Raw genomic sequence first — 20,256 nt, 5'->3', positions numbered from 1 at the left:
CGATAATCAATGTTGTTGTTTATGATTTTGCGGGAAAGGGTCACGTGATAGGGGTGTGACCAATCAGGGAAGGACACGTCGTGACTGCTAAGAACCAATCAAGTAGCGAAGTGAATGTCTACGTCATCGTTTGTGTTATGCGTTTACGAGCGTCCACATGAAGAGGTAACCCCGGAGTTTTCAAACTCCTCCGTTTTCAGTGCTCGAAAACTCCGGAGTAGTGTGGACACTTAGTGTAAATGTAGCAAAACATATGCATTTTCAAATGGAAATGGAGTAGTGTGGACATGGCCTCAGGCTTTGACAAAAAATAACATGGAAATAAATAACGGTTATTTTATTTTACTTTTTGCACAGTGGACAATCTTTCAAAGTGAACACCTCTTATCTTGGAGTTTGAGGTGATACTGTGTCACGGAAAATAAAAAATGCTTTAATATTTTGTCAACTAAAATGTGCGTCACATCCTATTACGTTGCTGTCAAGCGCCTTTCCCTGCAGGTGGCTAATTATGATTTGCAAACCCCCGCCCTCGGTAAACTATCAATGGATAAATCCAAAAAAAGAAAAGTCACGGAGGAAAATAGAGAGTTTAATTCTGCATGGACGTATTAATTTGCTTTCACCTGTATGCTTGAAATGTGGCAAGAAATTAGCAAACAACAAACAATGTAATGTAGAAAGACACTTCCAGAACAAACACACAGCATTTGCTGAAAAGTATCAAACTGGAGATGAGCGAAAAAGAGCGATTTCTCAACTGCTGCAGCAAACTGAGCAAGTTTCTTTTTTACCTCTTCATAAGAGTTTGATATTGTTATAACGGGTTAAATAGCAATAAAATTTCAATAATTGTCTTTATTCTTGTTCTATAATTTCATGAATATAACAAACTATAGTTTTTGTATACATAATATAACTATATATAAAACTTTATAAGCTGATGTCAAATAGCTTTTGCAGCTCCAGACACATCTTATTTGGTGGAAAATAGGACAAAATGGCTCTTTGGATAGTAAAGGTTGCCGACCCCTGCCCTATACATTACTCTGATTTTTATTGCTTTTTGCACTTCTGGTTCAGATGCTAAAATGTGCAATGACAACAAAGTTGAATCTAATCTAATGTAATATATCAGGATACACCAACATATATAGCAAGGTATAAGAGGAAAGTTATAGATTAACATTGAATCAGTAAAAAACATTATTTTTGGTAAACATTTGATATTTCAGTAGGCTTAGCTATGCTGTTGATTGTTAGCTTTATGATGATGAGTGGCTGCATGCGTAGGTATGGTGAGAGCAGAGCATTACCTACTCCCTTCCACCCCCACCTCTGGACACTGGGAGCTACCGACGGCCTCTTAGCAGGTTTCGATTGGTCCTGAAGATGTAGTTTCCACGTGGAAAGTGGTGGCCCCTCCTCCCTTTCTGTCTCTTAAGCCCTCTCTCCCTTCGTCTCTCTCTTTCTCCCTCCCTCCCCTTGCTCTTGTGGCTGACGGAGACCTGACTTTGCTATGTAGACGCTCCCCCTCCCGCAGCATCATCCCATCTTTTCTCCCTCCCTCTCTTTTTTGCTCTTGCCTGTGCGTTATAGTCCGCTGATAAGAAGCATTCAGTCCAGATGGGCAGCAGCTAGAGCCGTTTGGGCTGTCACTGCAGACCAAAGAATTCATCATTATTTCACCTGCCGCTATGTTTGCCTCTATTTGGTATGCCAAGAAGCTAGGAAGACGACTTGTGCAGAACAGCCGGAAAGCTAAAATGCTGAAAGACAAGGTAGGTTCACCGCTGTGCTTGCTTTACTGATTTACTGTGGGTTGACAAAACAGATACAGATTACAATTTCATGGCAGATCTGTGTGACAGAAACAAATACAACCTTTGCTATAGTCAATATGTCATGATTTTTAGTAAAGGTGTACGTACGATTGAGGTACTGGAGCAGCAGGTGCTACTTCAATTCACCTGTTGATTAATAGTGTTGTTGACGTCTGTGTAAGCAGTTTAACTTTGGAGGTAAATTAGTTGACTTTGCTCAATTGCGTCCTTTCTGCTTCATTTGAGGGGAGAATGAGCAATGAGGGACTCGGACCCCGCTGCCTGGAAAGCCAAATCTTGTATTTTGACCCTGCTCATGAGCACAAAGCAACTCAGAAGCGCACTCTTTCTCAACTTGCAGCAGATTCGCCTGTCATTCTGTCCCTGAGCATCAGTTTTCTTCATCGACATCTTTTAAGTCATCTGCCTTCACAGCAAAGTTTTGTCACTGCAGACGCTGATCTCATTGGCAAATTCTGCTGCTGAACGTAAAATAATGTAAAATAATGTTTAGTATTAATGGTCGGTCCAGAGTACTACTAGACATGTTTTCTTGAAATCGACTTTAAATATTTATCTGACTCTCAAACTTCCAATGGGCAACACCATCAGGTATGGTGTAGCGGTACACAAACATGGTTCATTCCCCGGTTTAAGAGTCACGGTTCGGTGTGAGTTTGGTACAATAGGAAATAAATGAGGATCTGTGACAGTGTGACAAAAACCTCCAGCTACATTACATTACAGTCATTTAGCAGACGTTTTTATCCAAAGCGACTTACAATAAGTGTATTTAACATAGGTATTCAAGAGAACTACTAGTCACCAGGAGTCATAAGTGCATCTCCTTTTCCAAACAAGCATCTAAGTGCAGAAACAAACTAATATGAATACAATAAGTGCTAAGTGGAAGGCTCAGGGTACTACTTCTTGAAGAGGTGAGTTTTCAGCCTGATGAAAGATGGGCAGTGACTCTGCTGTCCTGACGTCAGTGGAGAGTTCATTCCACCACTGTGGGGCCAGGACAGAAAACAGCCGAGACCGGGTATATCGGCCACAGGGACCTCTGAGCGACGGGGCAACCAATCGCCTCGAGGCAGCAGAGCGAAGTGGTCGGGCGGGGGTGTAGGGCTTGACCATGGCCTGGAGATAGGAAGGAGCTGTTCCTTTCACTGCCCTGTAGGCTAGCACCAGAGTCTTAAACTGGATGCGAGCTCTTACAGGTAGCCAGTGTAGAGAACGGAGAAAGGAAGTTGTGTGGGAGAACTTGGGGCGATTGAACACCAGGCGAGCTGCAGCTTTCTGGACAAGCTCCAGAGGTCTGATGGCAAGTAGTGAGTTGCAGTAATCCAGTCTCGAGATGTCAAGAGCCTGGATGAGAAACTGCGCTGTCTCTTCAGTGAGGAAGGGGCGAATCCTCCTGATGTTGTAGAGCAGGAATCTGCAGGAGCGTATAACCGATGCAATGTTTACTGAGAATGACAGTTGGTCATTCAGGGTCACACCCAGGTTCCTCGCAGTCTGAGTTGGCGTCACCACGGTATCGTCAATGGTGATGGACAGGCCTCGGTGCGGGCAACCCTTCCCCGGAAGGAACAGTAGCTCGGTTTTGTCCAGGTTCAGTTTCAGGTGGTGTGTTGCCATCCACTTTGAGATGTCAGCTAAGCACGCAGCGATGTGTACCTCCACTTGAGTGTCACAGCTAGGCACTGAGGTAACATTTTGCCCACTGGCAACTTTGGTGAATTATTTTCATGATAGAAATAAGGAACATTTCAAACACTTGAGTATCATAATGTACGAACATACGCTACATCGTTGCATCAACGCCAACACGCCATGCTCGTCTTATAGTCAACTCTCTCTCTCTGTTGCTGTTGCAGCTGACCAGAAACAAGCAGGAGAGTCTTCCAGCTCCACCGTTTCAATCGCGTCAGAGTGTGAATCAGCTTATTGTGCTATCTTCAGCGCATGTTGCTCATGGTGTACAACTTTCTTTGGTTGGGAACTTTGGTTTTGCATTACATGCATCAATCTAGACTGGGTGTACTGCATGCAACTGCGTTCACTGTACCGTGTACCCTGTACCATAACGATTCTGCTTTAATGGCCTTGCCACCATGGATGTAAAGGAGACTGCATACAGAGTTGGAGGCGGGGCCCTGTTCATTCCTATGAAAGCTGCTCAGTGGCAAATGAAGCCAAAATGGTTCAACTGTTGAGTATAAAATTACCCAGATCTTCCGGCGAAATTTATTTTCATGGAAATAACTGCGAATGCGTTTTATAACTTTTAGGACCTAATCATTTAAATAACGGCTATTCAAGTCTTACTGGCAAGTTGATTCACCGCAAAAAAAGATTGTCTCTTTCCCAATGTAAGTCTATGGCAGGGGTCACTAATAGGTGGACCGCGGTCCCAGCCCTGGACCCAGACACCGTTGTATCCAGACCTGGACCTAAAACCGATAGAGAATTGAGAATTATTCAATATTGACAGAGTGCCTCTATTTTAACCGCCGCAGCTTTCTAGCCTTTATGGCACTCGTTCAGTGGTCCAGGAAACACACTCAATCACATCACATGATGCTACTCAGCCAATCAAATATGTGTATGATCAGAATCCTAGCACAGTAATTCACTGCCCAAAAATTATGTTAACAGAGACGGAATAGAGCTGAAACAAGTGGTTTCAACAACCACAGATATAACATTAGACCCTGCACCCTTCTCTTGTTAGAAGATGAGAAAAATTATATAGTTGCTTTTATTGGTGACATCATTTCACTCTGAATGAACTGAATTTAAAGCTGCAGGGCAATTCAGTTCAATACTTCAATATTTTTCTAAAATCAAGTATTTTATTTTAAGAGTCACATTTTTCAAAAGCTATCTGTTATGTAATTTATTCTTAAATGCATTCCTTATTTTACTGGAAATGAGATAAGAACATTGATTTATTATTAGATTATGTATTATTTATAATTCATCCAGTTCAATTTGATAATAAATATTGTTGAGATATTATTCAATTGCACTTTCCTTATTTGATTTGACAGTCAGTTGTTGACTACATACATATGTTAATACAGCTGTTGGCTACTTCAATACATATGGCACTAAACCATAGCGCAAGTTAGACATTATTGTGATGTTCCATACCTTAGCATGAGGAAATTCTCTAATATTAAAAAGTAAAAGTTATAATTCCACTGTTTTGGCCCCTATGTAAAATTGAATTCAAAGCCTGGCAGTCTTCCTGGGGGCTTGGTCAGGCAGCACTTTTTTCTACAGTGAAGGGAGGAGCAGCTAATTATCCAAGCTAAAATCTCCACCATGGGAGAAAATATAAAAAAGGATGGGGACACCATTAAAAAAGAAATAGTGATTTTTTACATTTCAGTGTAGTGAAATGTAAACTACACGTACTACTATGTTTTATATATTTATTTACATATTCGATTCATCTATTGCGGATCATGGAGGTTGCCTGGTTTGGCTACAACTACAGTCTCAAACTATCACTGAGTAACTATTTTTGCTCAAGGGCACCTCGACAGTAGCAGTTGTCAGGGGAGAATCTTTCTCATTCACCAACCAAAACTTGTTCTCCCAGCTGTTGTTTCTCATCTTGATGAGAAATTGTTCTTGCAACAAGCCCATTTATTTTACCTTTACACCATTCAGGGGCCTCGGGTTCCTCCCTTGTGTCTTTTGTCACAGTTTGACGCACCCACTCCGCTTTAGCCATCATCAAGTGTGATCTTACGACTTCCGCTGTGGACTCTCCATTAATTGCAGCCTAAATCCTACTGATTATAGTCTAGCTATGTACATAATCTGTGACCCCCACAGTGTGTGTGCCATGGCCACATTCACATGAACAAAAAGCAGCATGCTGCTTAGCAACGAGTGTTTGTGTGTGTGACAGAGCGCTGAAGTAGAGTGCTTGTGTTTTACCTAATTGCCCTGGGTAAGGGGCGGAGGGGGCCAGTAATGGACACCATGCATGGAGATGATGCATTTGCACATGTCGTGAACACTTTCTATGACGCACATTATATAATGCATTATAAACATATTTATAATTAGCTTATAGCAGTGAATAATTATAGTTATAAGAACTCATAAGTATTGTAAGCATACTTATTTATAACAATAATCAGTGGTTATTGTTTCTTTAATTTATTTTTAAAAAAATTTGTGTGTTGTTCTTGCATAGATTTGATTATATATATTTCACTTAACTTAAATATACCACTTAGAGTAACTTATAATGACATTATAATGCATTATAAAAAATAAAATGTAGAAAAACTATGGTAAAAACTACACTATGATGCTTGCAACAAAAAACAAAGTGAGTGGTCAGCACTTATGACGTGTTATGAAACAATGCATTATATCCGTGGGCATAATAGGAAGTGTGGAACCCACATTTCCAAACAACAGATGATTAACAGAATTACATGTACAGCAGAGTATAGAGCTTCTATTTCTAATGGTGTCGATGCTGATAAATGCATAAGAGGGATAATAAGAATTGTATTTAAGTCCTTCTATTAAGAGCAGTCTTTTCCATTTTTACTTTTCACATCCTAGTATGATGGTATCAATACAGTAATATTATGTTTTTAAGAAAAAAATAATACTTGAGTGCTGTTTACATTTTTTCTTTTGAGAATGATTGGAGGTGTGAAAATTGTTTTGTGGACTCGTGGAAATGAGTGCAGAACCTCTAGCCCTATTATCTGTCTGCATGACAGTCTACAGTAAATGAGCTGCTGGTTGAACTCTGGTGGCATAAGGTGATGGAGCTGTGGGATATGTGAGTGTGTACATATAGTACATGTACCGTGTGTGTAGTCGTGCTTGAAGCACTGACGGAGGCGTGTGAGAGAAGACTTTCCTTTGCACAGCTGGAAAGCAACTAATTGGAGCTGTGTGTCATGTTGATATTTTAAACCAACAGGCTCCAGGTTTCACATTGGATATCTGTTCTAAACTGACTATGCATATAGTAGCAAAGAAGAATTCAGTTTGACTTGTCATACTGTTAAAGTCATGTAATTGAAGTGTTGTCTTTGTAATGTCTTTCCAACAACTGTTGAGGAAAGTGGTCCTCCCTGTGAAGAAGACAGAAATGTTATTGTTCGATACCTCAGAGAAGGACCCTTGACAACTTACACACCGGGGGCATGAATAAATGACACAGAAATGCAGAATACTCGCCTGCAAATATTTTGCATCATAACTCATACCGGCAGCAAAACGAATTTGCAACAGTTACAGCAGTTTTTCAATAAGAGGTTTGATAGATTTGTGCAGGAAGAGGACCAACTACAGGATCCTAATGACCCAGAGCAGCGTCTGTCAGTCTGTCTGAGCTGTTGTTGTATAGCCTAAGCTACTGTGAGATATTTAATTGAGTTTCCTTTTAGTGAAATGCTCTGAGTGAATTTAAGTTCCCTCTGGTAAACAGTTAGGTCGTGTCTAAAGGACTCTTATTGTGAAAGGTAATATTGGAAGGAGTGGATCTGGTCTGCGCTGCCTTTGTCAAGGTTGAAAATAGTAATAAAGTTTGCCGTCTCGGTTCGGACCACGGAGTCTCTGTTTTGTTGTCCAAACTGTCGGCAACATCCGGTTCTCCAAAGTGAAGCCAATGTAGAAGTATCTTTAAACCTGCATTCTCTCTAATTACCATCAGGGGGCGACTCCTCTGGTTCTATAGAAGTCTATGAAAAAATGACTCTACTTCTCTCTTGATTTATTACCTCAGTAAACATTGTAAACATGAGTTTATGGTCTCAATCAGTTTCAAGTCTTCTTCAATACAGCATGGTGTTCATTTAGTAATTATGGTCCATTTAGAGTCAAACAGACCATAAAGCAGGGTATGTTTTAGGGCGGGGCTACACAGTGGTTGACAGGTCTCTACCAGAGATACGGCGTCTCTACATCACTCTTCTGCTGTCCAAATGTGGTCACTTCCATTCACTGGTTGCAAAAAACCAAGATGGCGACGGCCAAAATGCCAAACTAGAGGCTTGAAAATGCCGACGTCACAACAACTACGTCCACTTCTAATATCAGGTCTATGTGTACAATATACGTGTAGATATTGAATATGTTTCGTGATTGGTTGATGCCTTTATTCGCAGTGCAAAAGCTCCGAAAAAAATCAACCTCTATGAAAAAAAAAGACTGCATAATATCCGCGCTCTGTATGAAAGTATTCATGACAAAAACAACAGTTCGGAAAAATACATTGACGTCCAAATTAATCGCAGAAAGAAAAACGCCCCCAGTGTGTAAAGGCCTTTAGTCAGAAAACAATATAGATATAAAACCCTACTATTGAATCTCTGGCTCAAACTATTGAATAAGTCAGACGAGATTACATTACATTACAGTCATTTAGCAGATGCTTTTATCCAAAGCGACTTAAAATTCCGATTCTATCATACTGTAGGCACAGCTACGAGAGCAATTTTGGGGTTAAGTGTCTTGCTCAAGGACAGATCGACATGCGACTGGTGGAGCCGGAGATCGAACCGCAGATCCTTTGATTGAAGGACGGCCCCGCTCTCCACTTAGCCACAGTCGCCCAAGATGTTTAAAACAAGCCGAAATCCAAGTCATTTTCAGTAGAAATGTTGATGCTTGGTGCTCTGCGCTCTATCAGTAATATTTCCTTTATTTTACTTTCCTCTCCCAGAACAAAATGCTTCCCACACAACTTATTAATCCGTTGTGATTAAAACAGACATCACCTGTAGCAGAACAAGTCCGTTTAACAGGGCCTTGAAATCAAATTAGAAAAGAACTCTTTTCAATTACTGTATCTGCAGTATCCACGCTACATCTAAATTTACCAAGAAAAAGGCTCCTTCAATTCTTCTTTTCCTCTTGGACTCTAGCCCTATTTTTAGGCCTCTGCTCGTGTATTTCTCTAACTACAAGGTTTATTTTAATAGTCTTGGTGTTATAATAAAGGTAACACTTGTGAGATTTGTTCAGATGTGTAAATATCAGTGTATATGTTACTGGTTAAGAGTAAATGAAGATGGCACACAGCACAAATTGAAAAGTTTCAGGATCGCCTGAAAAAAAAAGCACTTTTATTGTTATTATTTCTTTGAAATGATGCAGCTGACAGTCTAAAAACTCTCCCAAATCATAGCACAACATGTTAACAGTCTCTCTGCAAAGTCTGATTTTGATAAAGTGAAGCAGAACAAAGTTAGAGCGGTTTTAGTACAGAGAGGTCAGGCGAGGTCAGAACAATTGTCATTTTGGAACCAGCTGTTCCAGCTGTTCCATTGTAATTTTATATACTATATAATTATATATTGCACTTGTTTTATCACTAATAGTGTTCAACCTATCCAAATACAACAGGCTGGCATCATTTTGAGAGCCTAGATCCTATCTGAGACTGTTTCTCTCTGTTATCCATGGGATTTTCTCTTCTGACTTCCAGTTTCTATGTCTCATAATTCAGCCTATGATTGGTTGATTTCAGTCAATGAACCCTCCTTTGAAGCGTCAGAGTCCATACTATTGAAGGGTCACCTCATGGGTTTGATTGACAGAATCGTTAGCCAGTCAGAATTAAAAACATGGCGCCCCTCCTGAAGCATAAAATCCGATTCACCGAAAGTCAAAACCCTTTCCCCAGGTCCCCTAGTAAGACAGACCCTTGTTTCTACCCGGGAACATTTTAGAGACACACAGGATATACGTAGAACATATATTTGAAGGAATTAAGCGGGGACTTACCGGACAACATCGATAAAGTAAGGAGCTTTTATGATTTTGATCGATAAAACGGTTCGTGCTTCTGGTGCTCATTTGCTCACAGCTTTGTAATGGTTTCACGGAGAGAAATTCTGAAGGTATCTTTGGAATCTGTGTTTCCATTTCTCTTGCTTTTTGCTATCTCGGTTGTCCATGTTAGTTTTTAGTTTTGTGTTTGTATCTGGGAGAGAAGTACATAGCTCACCGAGTCATGGCGAAAAATACGTGATATTGTGGTAAATCTTCTAGTTGATTATATTAGTTGTGTAGAATTGTGTTTGGAGTTTGTAAAAATGGCTTACTATTACTTACTAGTATTGCCCAGAAATCTGGTATATAACATGTATACGTGCATTATATTCGCTCTGGATAAGTGCAATTTTTCCGACGGTATATGCTACTCGTCTGAGCCCTCGAGCCCCCAAATTCGGGGGCGTCATGCAGAACAGGTGTTTAAAAAGCCTTATTTCCTCTGCACACTATAAATCTTTTTTTCAAGTCTCTACAATCAGGGGACCCACAGAAAGCTATTCATTTTAAAAGTTTCTCTCAGAAAATGTTTTAGTTGTAGGGAATCCGAAAAGAGTGGGTCATAAGTGGAGTTACTGAGATGTCCATGCTGGTTTGCTGCGAGAGTTTCTACATCGTATCTCTGTACATGACATCTCCCGGAGAGGCTCAGCTGTTTCAAAGCTATGGCACACATTTAATATGTCGTGCCAGTATTTTGGTAACAAAGGGGCAACTTAATTGCAAAGAAAGATAATTGAAGGGCTGTTTTTAAAATTGGACCTCAGATATCAGGGTATGTCATGGTCAGTGAGATGAACAAAGTGCTAGTGAGATAGGAATGACTCAGCGGCTGATATGAAGCAAAGCATGGCATTTACCTGACACGATCAGGTTATGGAGTATGATGTATCATGTTTAAAATGAAAACACAGGTACTGTCTGTGTTTAAAGCTGTTTCTGAAGGGCCTTTTCTCTCTGCCTTTTTTTCTCTGTCTCCTTCTATAAGAGTATCAACTGTCCAACAAATGTTTTTTTTATAGTGAAACCGATTGTTGTCTGAGAGTGTGACAGTTGTCAGTGTCTGTATATATCATTGTATCTGTTATGAGCACAGCAGTCTTTGCCTTCCTCTCTGTCATTTTGTCACAGGGAGAGTGAGAGCCGTTGAGGGCTACCTGGCTTTCCACTTCAAACAGTAGCTCGCTCTCCAAACACCCAAAATGAATCTGTCTCTACAGCTGTCCACAGCAAACTCTGCTTTATTTCAAAGGACTTAGCCGGGATCACAGCAACCCCCACAGCTGTTGAATGGCAGTCTGCTGTCAGAGATATCGTAATTACAAACTGAGCCCACATAAATAAGCCAACAGAGCAGGGGAGGGGTTTGTATCATACTGGAGTTGCAGAGATGTAATTCATTTAAAAATACAATTTTCACTGCAGGAAGTCCTTGAAGGTCCCACAAGTCAGAAGTGAAACTTGCAAATATCCCAAGTCTTAATGTATGATGAGCACCTGGAGGCAGCATACATGTATGCAGCAGCATTAGCTGAGTGAAGAGAGGAGAGCTGCCACATCCGAACACTACAATATGCTTCTTCTTTGAGCAGGCAGTGTCGGTAATCTGCTGAGAAAGGCTCTTTGTGAGAGATGGCCTGTGCAGTGCAGCGACATCTGATCTATGAATATAGGGTTGCAATGCTTGTAGTCTGGGTTTTACTGTTGTGGCAGTGTAAGTTTGATTTGAAGCAGCTGTGAGTCAAACCTCATGAATTTACTTGTATCGACGATTGGAATTTGGTTTCACAGTTTGAATAATGTCCACTGTCAGCATCACTTTACTGACACCAAGAGCTTGTTCAAACACACCCACCCATCACCATAAACCACCCTGGTACTTTCTAGTCTTTGTCAGCATTGGGTCCAGCTGAACAGTGGTTGTTGCCTTGGTCATTTCAAAATGGATTTACAGTAAACTGAACTCACAGAACCTAAAAGAAAGTTTTCTTAGATATCAACTAATCAGACTGTAATGCCGTGTTCACACCAAACGTGGCTCGAATTTTTTGCGTGAGTAGATTATATACAATGTCAATGCACAGATGCAAATAGCCGCCACGTGAATAACGCAAATTTGCCTCATTCGCATGAGTTGAAATGATCAAACAGGTGATGGACAGCTGAGTACCATATTAATGAATTTATTTGTTCTCATAATTTTTGTGTTTGTATCTGTAAAAAAAAAATTGGCTTGGTTTTTGTCTGTTTCATATAAAGACTCTTTTTCCACATATCTCTTCTCTCCTTCTGCCTCTCTCTTCCATTTCCATTCTCATGGATTAACTTGCCCTATTCCAAATCTCTCTCTGGCCCTTTTTTTACTCTCCTGTGGTTGTTACTCTTATGACGTCCCCCTGACAAAGCAGCCATTTGCTGCGTGGGAACCAGCTCCTTTCGATAATGGATCTGCACTCTAGTAGCTTGATAGCCAAGTACGGTTTTGAGAGGGCTGATGTCAAGCATCTGGAGAACAAAGTGACATAGAAATGTGGCAATTTATAAGGGGGTTTTCTGTTTGACTCTCTCTTATATTTTTAAGCCTGTCAACATGTCTGCTCCAAGCAGAGCCCTGTTTTTACTTTCTGCTTACCCTCTACCTTGTTTTATTCCTACCTGTAAGTTCTTATCAATGTCATGCCAGGCGCGTCTAATCCTGCAGTCATCCGGCGCTGACGCAGAGAGTGTTTCTGCTTCCAGGCAGCTCGGGCCTGAGGTCTGAGTTGTTCTAACCTCCACACATCCTCCTGCTGCCTGATTCAGTGGAAGACAGGCAGGGAGACAACAAGGGAGACACACAAGAGACCGGTGTGTGGGAGGAAGACGGTCGTGGGCTGCGAGGGAGAGAAGAGGTCATTGACAAATGAGCAAATGAAAGAGACGCAGAACGCAGAGTGAGAGGAAGAAGATTAGGAGGAGACAGACAGGTAGATGAAGCCGCTCGTCTTTCTCTTTTCTGGCTGCACCTCTTCCCTCTGATTGCTCCAATCACAAAAGAGTGAGACAAAAGGTTAAAGCCGCTCTATTCTGAGAATTTTCAATTAGCCCCAAGCCAGTGTTCAGTATTGTATTTGATTTATCTCCCACTGCAGAGCCTATGTTGTTGTTTCCATTTGTTTTCTGCTCATTTTGGCGTATGTTGGTTTGTGGCATGGGCTGCTGTTGCTCCACCTCTTCTCCTGACGTGCTCCATTGATCTGTCTCTAATCTAGTTTTGGCTTCCTGACAGAGCTGACTTCCCTCAGGCATTAATTATGCTTCCATGTGATTTATATCAGTGGGCTCCGGCACCCAGCACTCTACCCTGTCTAATCCAATCGGATCCACGTCTGTGGCCCAGCCACTGCAGCTCTCACCCAATCAGATATATTGAGTATGTGTCGCAAGTGTTTCCCCTTTGCTTACACTCCCCTAGAGCGATTTGTCCTTGACAGTTTCACTACTTCTATTGTTCTAAAGTCCACCACTCTGTGTCACACCAAAACACAGCTGTGCAGGGGGCAGATGTGTCCGGGGCAGATCCTCCAATTCACATAAACTCTTTCTTATGGATGAGAAGTTGATTTTGAACACGCTTTAAGCTGGTATCTAGAGGTACAGCTGATCGATGGATTATTTTACTTTTGAAGATGTCTGCAATTTTTTCTTCATTGGGATATCTTCACTAAATCAGGATGCGCGGCTTGTAGTAGAAGCTGTCTGACCTGCTTGGTGACCTCTGTCAGTCAGGGTACATACAAAACCAGGTTCCAGATGAGCTCTGTGGGAAAGCGGCGGTGGGACAGCATGTTGAGTAACTCATCCCTGGGCTACACTCTCCACGGCGGAAGTGTTCCAAACCTCCTGTCCCCTCCACGCTCCGAGGCCCTTGGGACCCTCAAGAAAAGACTGTCCATGGAAATCCTGCGAGGCTGGGCCCCGGACTTGGGGAGCCTGAGTATGGGGCTCAATCTCAATTTGAGCCCAGTGAAATGGCCCTCGCTAGTTACCGTCTGCAAGTGGAAACAGACCCTGACAGAGAAGCTAAAGAAGAGACACTGTGGAACTGAGGACGAATCACAGGTTAGAGAGCTTGCACGGGCCAGAAGCTTGGAGACTGTTCGACACCCCTGTGTTTTTAGAATGTTAAAGCCTTTATTGTACCTTTCTTTTAAGCCCTTTAGCTAGTTAATATTACTGTGGCATGCCTACACAACAGTGTTTGTAAGATACCAGCACACAGGTTTTACTTATTCAATTCTCTTTTTCACTGTCATTGAATCCCTCTGAGATTAAGACTCCTCTTCAACAGCAACATGGCCAAGAAAGCTGCATTAAGGTAAACGGAAGATGCAAACAAACAAAAGTACAACGTAAAGTCACATAAAAAGAGCAAAAGGCAGCAGTGCAGTCTCAGAAGGCAAAGCTATTTTAATCTGGACTCTTTAATGACTCTGTCAGAAGATCCTTCATTGTAAGTTAAAAACTGAGGGTCCAGCTACATATGCAGCAATAATGAAACTACCCACCGCTCCCCTGATTTTACTGCCCCTTCCATTGCTTTCATGCAGTGTAATTACAAATGTATCTTTCCATCCAACAGCTTCTCTAAATTGATAGCGTTCATTAGATAGGAGATGTTTCCTATGAGACTTGCCTTGTATCAGTCAATGGAGTAGCTGGCTGGTGATCTATCAACAACCATTGGCTTTTTTAGGTTTCCACTGAGTTTGTTTCCACCACTCTCCACTTCCACTGACATTAATAGCACATTAATAGCATAATGATGCATATAATTGTATGTGCTCAGTCTCACCCACTTCACACAGGAGGTTGAGGTTTGAACTATGGCTCTTTGAGTTCCATAGATTAATTAAAGCAGTGGTTCTCAACTGGTCTGGCTGCGGGACCCAACAATGACTTAATGACAAGCCGCGACCCAAATTTTCAACTTCTCAAATGTATTTAATGAAAAATGAAATGAAATTGTTCCTGTCAGTCCCCGTCCCACACATGTTTCACGTAAACGACTAAAACGGCTTTGTTTGTTATGTCTGTAGATTTGTCCATTACAAGGCATTAACGCCGAATACTGTTAAGGAGTGTAAATAACTCCGCTGTGTAAAAAATCCTTTTCAAAATAAAAGCACAGGATTATTTTTTTTTCTCCAGGCAAAGGCCCACACAGACCCACTGAAAACAGGTCCACGACCCAAACCACCAGTTGAGAATCACTGGATTAAAGTGTAGTACAGAGGGAGAATAAGGAAATATGTTTCAAATGAATATATATTGTTTCACTTTGTAATTAGCTGTGTAGTGTGCAGTACGTGCTAGAGTACAGTTGTTGTGTTCTCTACGTTTAGTGGTTTGAGTGTTAGAAAGCAGCACAGCCTCCAGCTGTTAATGGACATTTAGTCTCTTGTTTTTTGTTTTTATTTGTGTGTAACAATTCTAATTCTAATTTTATGGTTTTCATCATGGAAACGTGATATTGCTGTTAAACAACTAACTTGGTGATTTTTAATATCTTTAGAATAGTAATGACAAGGAATGGATACAATACTAAGAATATGGAAGATATGTCAGTCATAACCATACCCATTATCACCTTTGATACCCTGTCACATTTTGCTACGGTGAGCATTACATTCAGGCCAACTTAGCATTTAATGTCTCTAAATGTAAATGTGAATTAAAATTATTCCACATGACTGAGGTGAACCTGTCCTTGGAAAGGTTAATGATAAATTATTAATTACATTGGCAGGACAGATTGCCTTATATTCACTGTGGCAACTTCCAAAGAGCTGATTAAAGGGTTAATCATTTAAAAAATGATACATTTGATTTAGAGAGTGCTTATCAAGATACTCAAAGACACTTTGAGTGATAAATAAAATGAAAGATAAAAACCTTGAAAACTCAAAACACAGTACATATTAGGTCAAACATTAAAGCAGTCATTTCTTGAACATAGATTGGTGCAGTAACAGAGGAACAGGGCTGCTATGGAAAGGCTTAGGTCCAGGGTTTGGTCCTGGATGGTGGAACAGGATGGTGTCAGAGGAACAGAGGCTGCAGGAAGCATTGTGGCAGTGGAGAAGGTGGGTGAGGTAGGAGGGACACAGGAGGTGAATTTTAGGACAGGGGTGATGTGGTCACAGGAGCAGGAATGAGTCAGCAGACGAGTAGCCTTCTGGAGTTTATAACAACTTTGGACTTGTAAAACAAGCTGTTTTACAAGTTTTAGTGATGAGAGTTAATCTTGGAATCAGATTAATGTTAGATTACAGTGAGATCGTGTAGCATAAATGCTGTAAAGGATACCAAAATATGTAACCATAATTAATAAGTCACAAAAAAAAACATCATCACAGACACATCAATTGGCACAAAAGATAAAGGATAGTGATTGCACTCAACCTCAGCTATCAGAAATGATCAGTTTTATAGCAACCTGAGGAAATTCAGAATTACATTTTTTTTTATTCTGAATGTGTGCAAGGCTTTTCAGACATGACTTCTGACTTCTTCACTTGCTTCTTCACTTAATGTTTAGTTGGTAGGGCCAGAGCTGCAGAAGGATTGCACTGCCTGGAGGTATGTTTTGTCTGTGTGTGTTACAAAGGTCCTCACACTCAGAGAGGGCAGAAGATCGTGGATGACCACCGATGGCCCATTAAATGAGCAGTGTGTAGAATTGAGTGGCAACTAGTGGTGAGGTTGTAGATTGCATCCAACTAAAAACCCTCCACTCACATATGTGCAAAAGGTTCTCTTTAGAGCCAGTGTTTAGTTTGTCCGTTCTGGGCTATGGTAGAAACATGAAGGACTCCATGAAGAAGACCTGTTCCCTATGTAGATATGAAGGACTCATTCTATGGTAACAAAAACACAACAATTCTTAAAAAAAGAAAACAAATCTATGAATATAATATTCCATTTCTGCCAATAAATCTCCCTAAATCTTACACACTGTTCCCTTAAGTGCGAACAATAAGGAAGCCTACATTAGGAGTCATCCTGAATAGTCCACTCTTTGATGATTCAATCTAAGTAGGAGCCTGATTCCACTGCAGTGTCACAGTGGAATCTGTCACAGTGACCAAAGATCGGGGAGCAAAATAAATAGCCCTGACCCATGAGATTGAACTCTGACTCTAGCCAACTCTGTAATGCAAATGAAGGGTTTGGGTTCAGTAAGGAGCATAATCTGTGTTTTCTGTGTTGCCTGGCCCAGTGTACGCAAATAAGGGAAAGGGAGAGAATGAGGGAGTCCAATATGCTGGAGGAGGCAGAGCCTCTCAAAAGTCTTGTACAAAAGATATACAGTGTATGTCTATAATGTCCATCTCAGCATATGAATGTAAGTATACACACTATTCCTCATCCCCTTTGTCTGCTCACTTTGTGTCCATTTGTTGCAGGACGCCATGTTTCAGGTTCAAATTGATGCAATCTGGGCTGGTGTATTCATAGAGAAACGTACCTGTACCATCCTGCTCCTACAAGAGATGATCTTCTTGTTTGATAAATGACAGTTTTGTTAATTTGAAGGGAACACATCTGTATGTGGTGAAGCATATCTATTGAGCTACATTAACTCAGGAGAACGGCTGTCATGTCACGGGGTGACCGTGGCTAAGTGGAGAGCAGGGCCACCTTTCAATCAGAGGGTCGGTGATTCGATCCCCGGCTCCTGCTAGTCTCATGTCAATGTGTCCTTGAGCAACACACTTAACCCCAAAATTGCTCCCGTAGCTGCATCTACGGTGTGTAGATAGATACTGAATGCTTTGGATAAAAGCGTCTGCTAAATGACTGTAATGTAATGGTTATTGAATAGGGTGACGTAACAGTTTTTGTATATTCGGTGTAGTTCCTCAGCTCTAATCATCTTCCAAGCGTGTATGAGTCCTCAGAATTATCTGGAAGCTCTGCTGGTCTTTCTGTGACAAATTCTAATGTATGTTTTTCTTTTGCTTAAAGGGGGTTTCTTTTGCAAGTGCAAAATATGTTCCACACTGACCATTTTAATTGATTTCATCATTACACTACATTTATGAACAAAACACAATTTTATTGATGGTTGAACAAATACATTAAACAGCAACCACAATTTCATCCATCGTCGCTCTGTGTGGGAAACATTACAGCAGTAAACTGTTTAAGCTTCAATGATCACTGCTCCTCCTGATGGATTGATGAAGCATTGCAACTGGTTTCCACAAATGGTGATTCAGGAGCATTATGTGTCAGCACCGTGGTCACTATGTCATTTACAGGGATCTCATTACAGACAAGGACCCGGAAGGGTCGCAGCAGGGATCCACCACAGATCTGCCTGGGCCTCGCCACAGACCAGAAGGACATTCTAAATGGCTGCATCTATATGCACACCTAATTAATGAGTCACATAAAATCAATACATGTCATTGTTCCTTGTATCACAGGGATGTGATCTCCCCCCTGAGAAGGATGAGAGGAGGGGGGCAACAGCCACCCAGTAATGGCCACTTGCTGGCTTGGCTAGTTTCTGCATAAAAATCCTAAGGATGTTTTTTGAAATTTTCCCTGTATTGCTAACTCAACGTCACATATAAATGAGTGTATGCTGCATTTTGCTTTGCAAACTCAGTTCCTTTGTTTCCTATATGAGTCCTTGACCATTGGTTGGTGCTAGTATGGCACACAGCAGAAATTGAAAATTTTAATTTCCGTCCAAAAAAAAAAAGCACTTTCAGGATATGTATTTTTAGGAATGATGTAGTTTCAAGGATTTAACTCTCCCAGATCATAGCACAATATATGAACAGTCTCTGGGCAAATTTTTACTTTGATAAAGTGAAGCACAAAAAAGTTAGAGAGGTTTTAGTACAGAGAGGTCAGGCTAGGTCAACCAAAATGTAATTTTGTTTCAGCTGTTCCATTGTAATTTTATATACTATATAGTTATATATTTCACTTTTTTGTATCACTAATAGTGTTCAATCTTTCCAAATACAGCAGTTTGGCATCATTTTGAGAGCCTGGATCCTATCTGAGCTTGTTTATGTGGGATTTTCTCTCTGAATTCCAGTTTGTCTCTCTTCCAGGACCTTACTAGCCTATGATTGGTCGATTTAAGTCAATGAACCCTCTTTCTACGCGTCAGAGTCCATACTATTGAAATGACCCCTCGTGCCTTTGATTGACAGAATCGTTAGCCAGTCAGAATAAAAAAACTACTGGATCGTCAAATATCTAAAAATTTGATTTGCTGAAACCTATAACCCTCCCCCTTTAGCTAGCAGTCACAGAGAGAGCCTAGATCTCTCTATTCAGACAGAGGGTCGTCCAGTGAGCACATGGACAGCAAACCTGAATGGAAATATTTCTCCTTTTGCTGCAAAACATTAAAAAGTAAGGAGCTGTTTATGATGTAAATCGATATTGAGTTTGGTATTGCTGGTGTCTGATAGCTCATAACTCTGTGATACTGTCGTAGTGGAATATGAGTCATATCCCTGTAATCCTCAGGTTACTGGCGATCTTTTGAGCTAACTGAGTGTTAGCATTGAGCTACAGAGCACAGCATTGGAGGCATAGATGTGGCGAGTGGGTCTGCCCAAGGAGTGCTATACGGATTTTGATATTTGGTAATATATATATAGTTTTGTCTGAGTTGTGTTTGGAGTTTGTACAAACAGCTGGCATGACTTTGTAACCCAGGATCTGCAGTTTGAGCAGGTATGCGACATCATTATATTCGTTACTGATAAGTGCACTTGTTTGGCATTTTGTGGTCGTCGTGGGTGAATTTTTGGATGAACGTGTGAGCCCCCACCGGTGGGGGCTCACGGGTCCAGAATTAAATGAGTTAATGTCACGCGGGTGACTGTGGCTAAGTGGAGAACCGGGCTGCCTTTCAATCAGAGGGTCGGTGGTTCGATCCCCAGCTCCTGCTCTACTAGTCTCATGTCAATGTGTCCTTGAGCAAGACACTTAACCCCAAAATTGCTCCCGTAGCTGCATCTACGGTGTATAGATTGTAAGTCGCTTTGGATAAAAGCGTCTGCTAAATGACTGTAATGTAATGTGTATTCTTTGACGTGCCAGAGCTACCCAGGTAGCCTGCTAAGTACGTCAGCATTAAGGTGTGCCGTGATTGGTCAGTGGGCCAGCGCTACTTTTGTCAAACAGAAAGCTAGCTAGCAGATCTTAGTGTTTAGTAAGAGTTTAAGTTGAAAGATATGTAAGAAGTTATGACATTGACATGACATTTTTAGCGTTTTTAAATGGATTTCTGGAGAAGGACATTTCCAGAAAAGCTGGACATCATATCAAAGGGTCGGTCAAGCCCACAGCTAGCAGCCCTGACCCAGCATGGAGAAAGATTTACAGTATTTCTGGCTGACAGCGGCCGAGAATCGTTGCTCATTTTATGGTTAAGAATGCGATTCATTTGCAACTGAGCTCTTGGTGTTTGGAGCTGTTTGGAGCTATGCTACGCTAACCAAGGCAGCTACAGGACACGGACAAGCTACGTGCTTTTGAAAACTTTTGGAGAGACCTGAGTGGACTTTTTAAGTGAAGAGCAGCT

At 41.2% G+C, this 20,256-nt stretch overlaps 1 protein-coding gene across 18 annotated transcripts in view; it reads left to right on the top strand.

The window, feature by feature from the left end:
* The window catches only part of dlg2 (discs, large homolog 2 (Drosophila)), a 224,494-nt gene that overhangs the window by 136,282 nt on the left and 67,956 nt on the right, over positions 1-20,256 (top strand). The window contains exon 1 of one of the 18 annotated variants that reach the window (XM_068721249.1): positions 1,673-1,781. The exons of the other annotated variants lie outside the window; for them this stretch is intronic. Within the exon in view, the coding sequence (XP_068577350.1) occupies positions 1,698-1,781 (84 nt within the window). The 5' untranslated portion in view covers positions 1,673-1,697. Of the gene's footprint in view, positions 1-1,672; positions 1,782-20,256 lie in introns of those variants that run through there. 18 annotated transcript variants of the gene reach the window in all.

This window comes from Cebidichthys violaceus, unplaced genomic scaffold, assembly GCF_023349555.1.
Source record: "Cebidichthys violaceus isolate CVI_PGR_0920_01 unplaced genomic scaffold, fCebVio1.0.p SCAF_27, whole genome shotgun sequence".
NCBI lineage: Eukaryota > Metazoa > Chordata > Actinopteri > Perciformes > Stichaeidae > Cebidichthys > Cebidichthys violaceus.
Note: the sequence above shows the minus strand (reverse complement) of the source record. Positions and strands in the feature narration are given on the sequence as shown.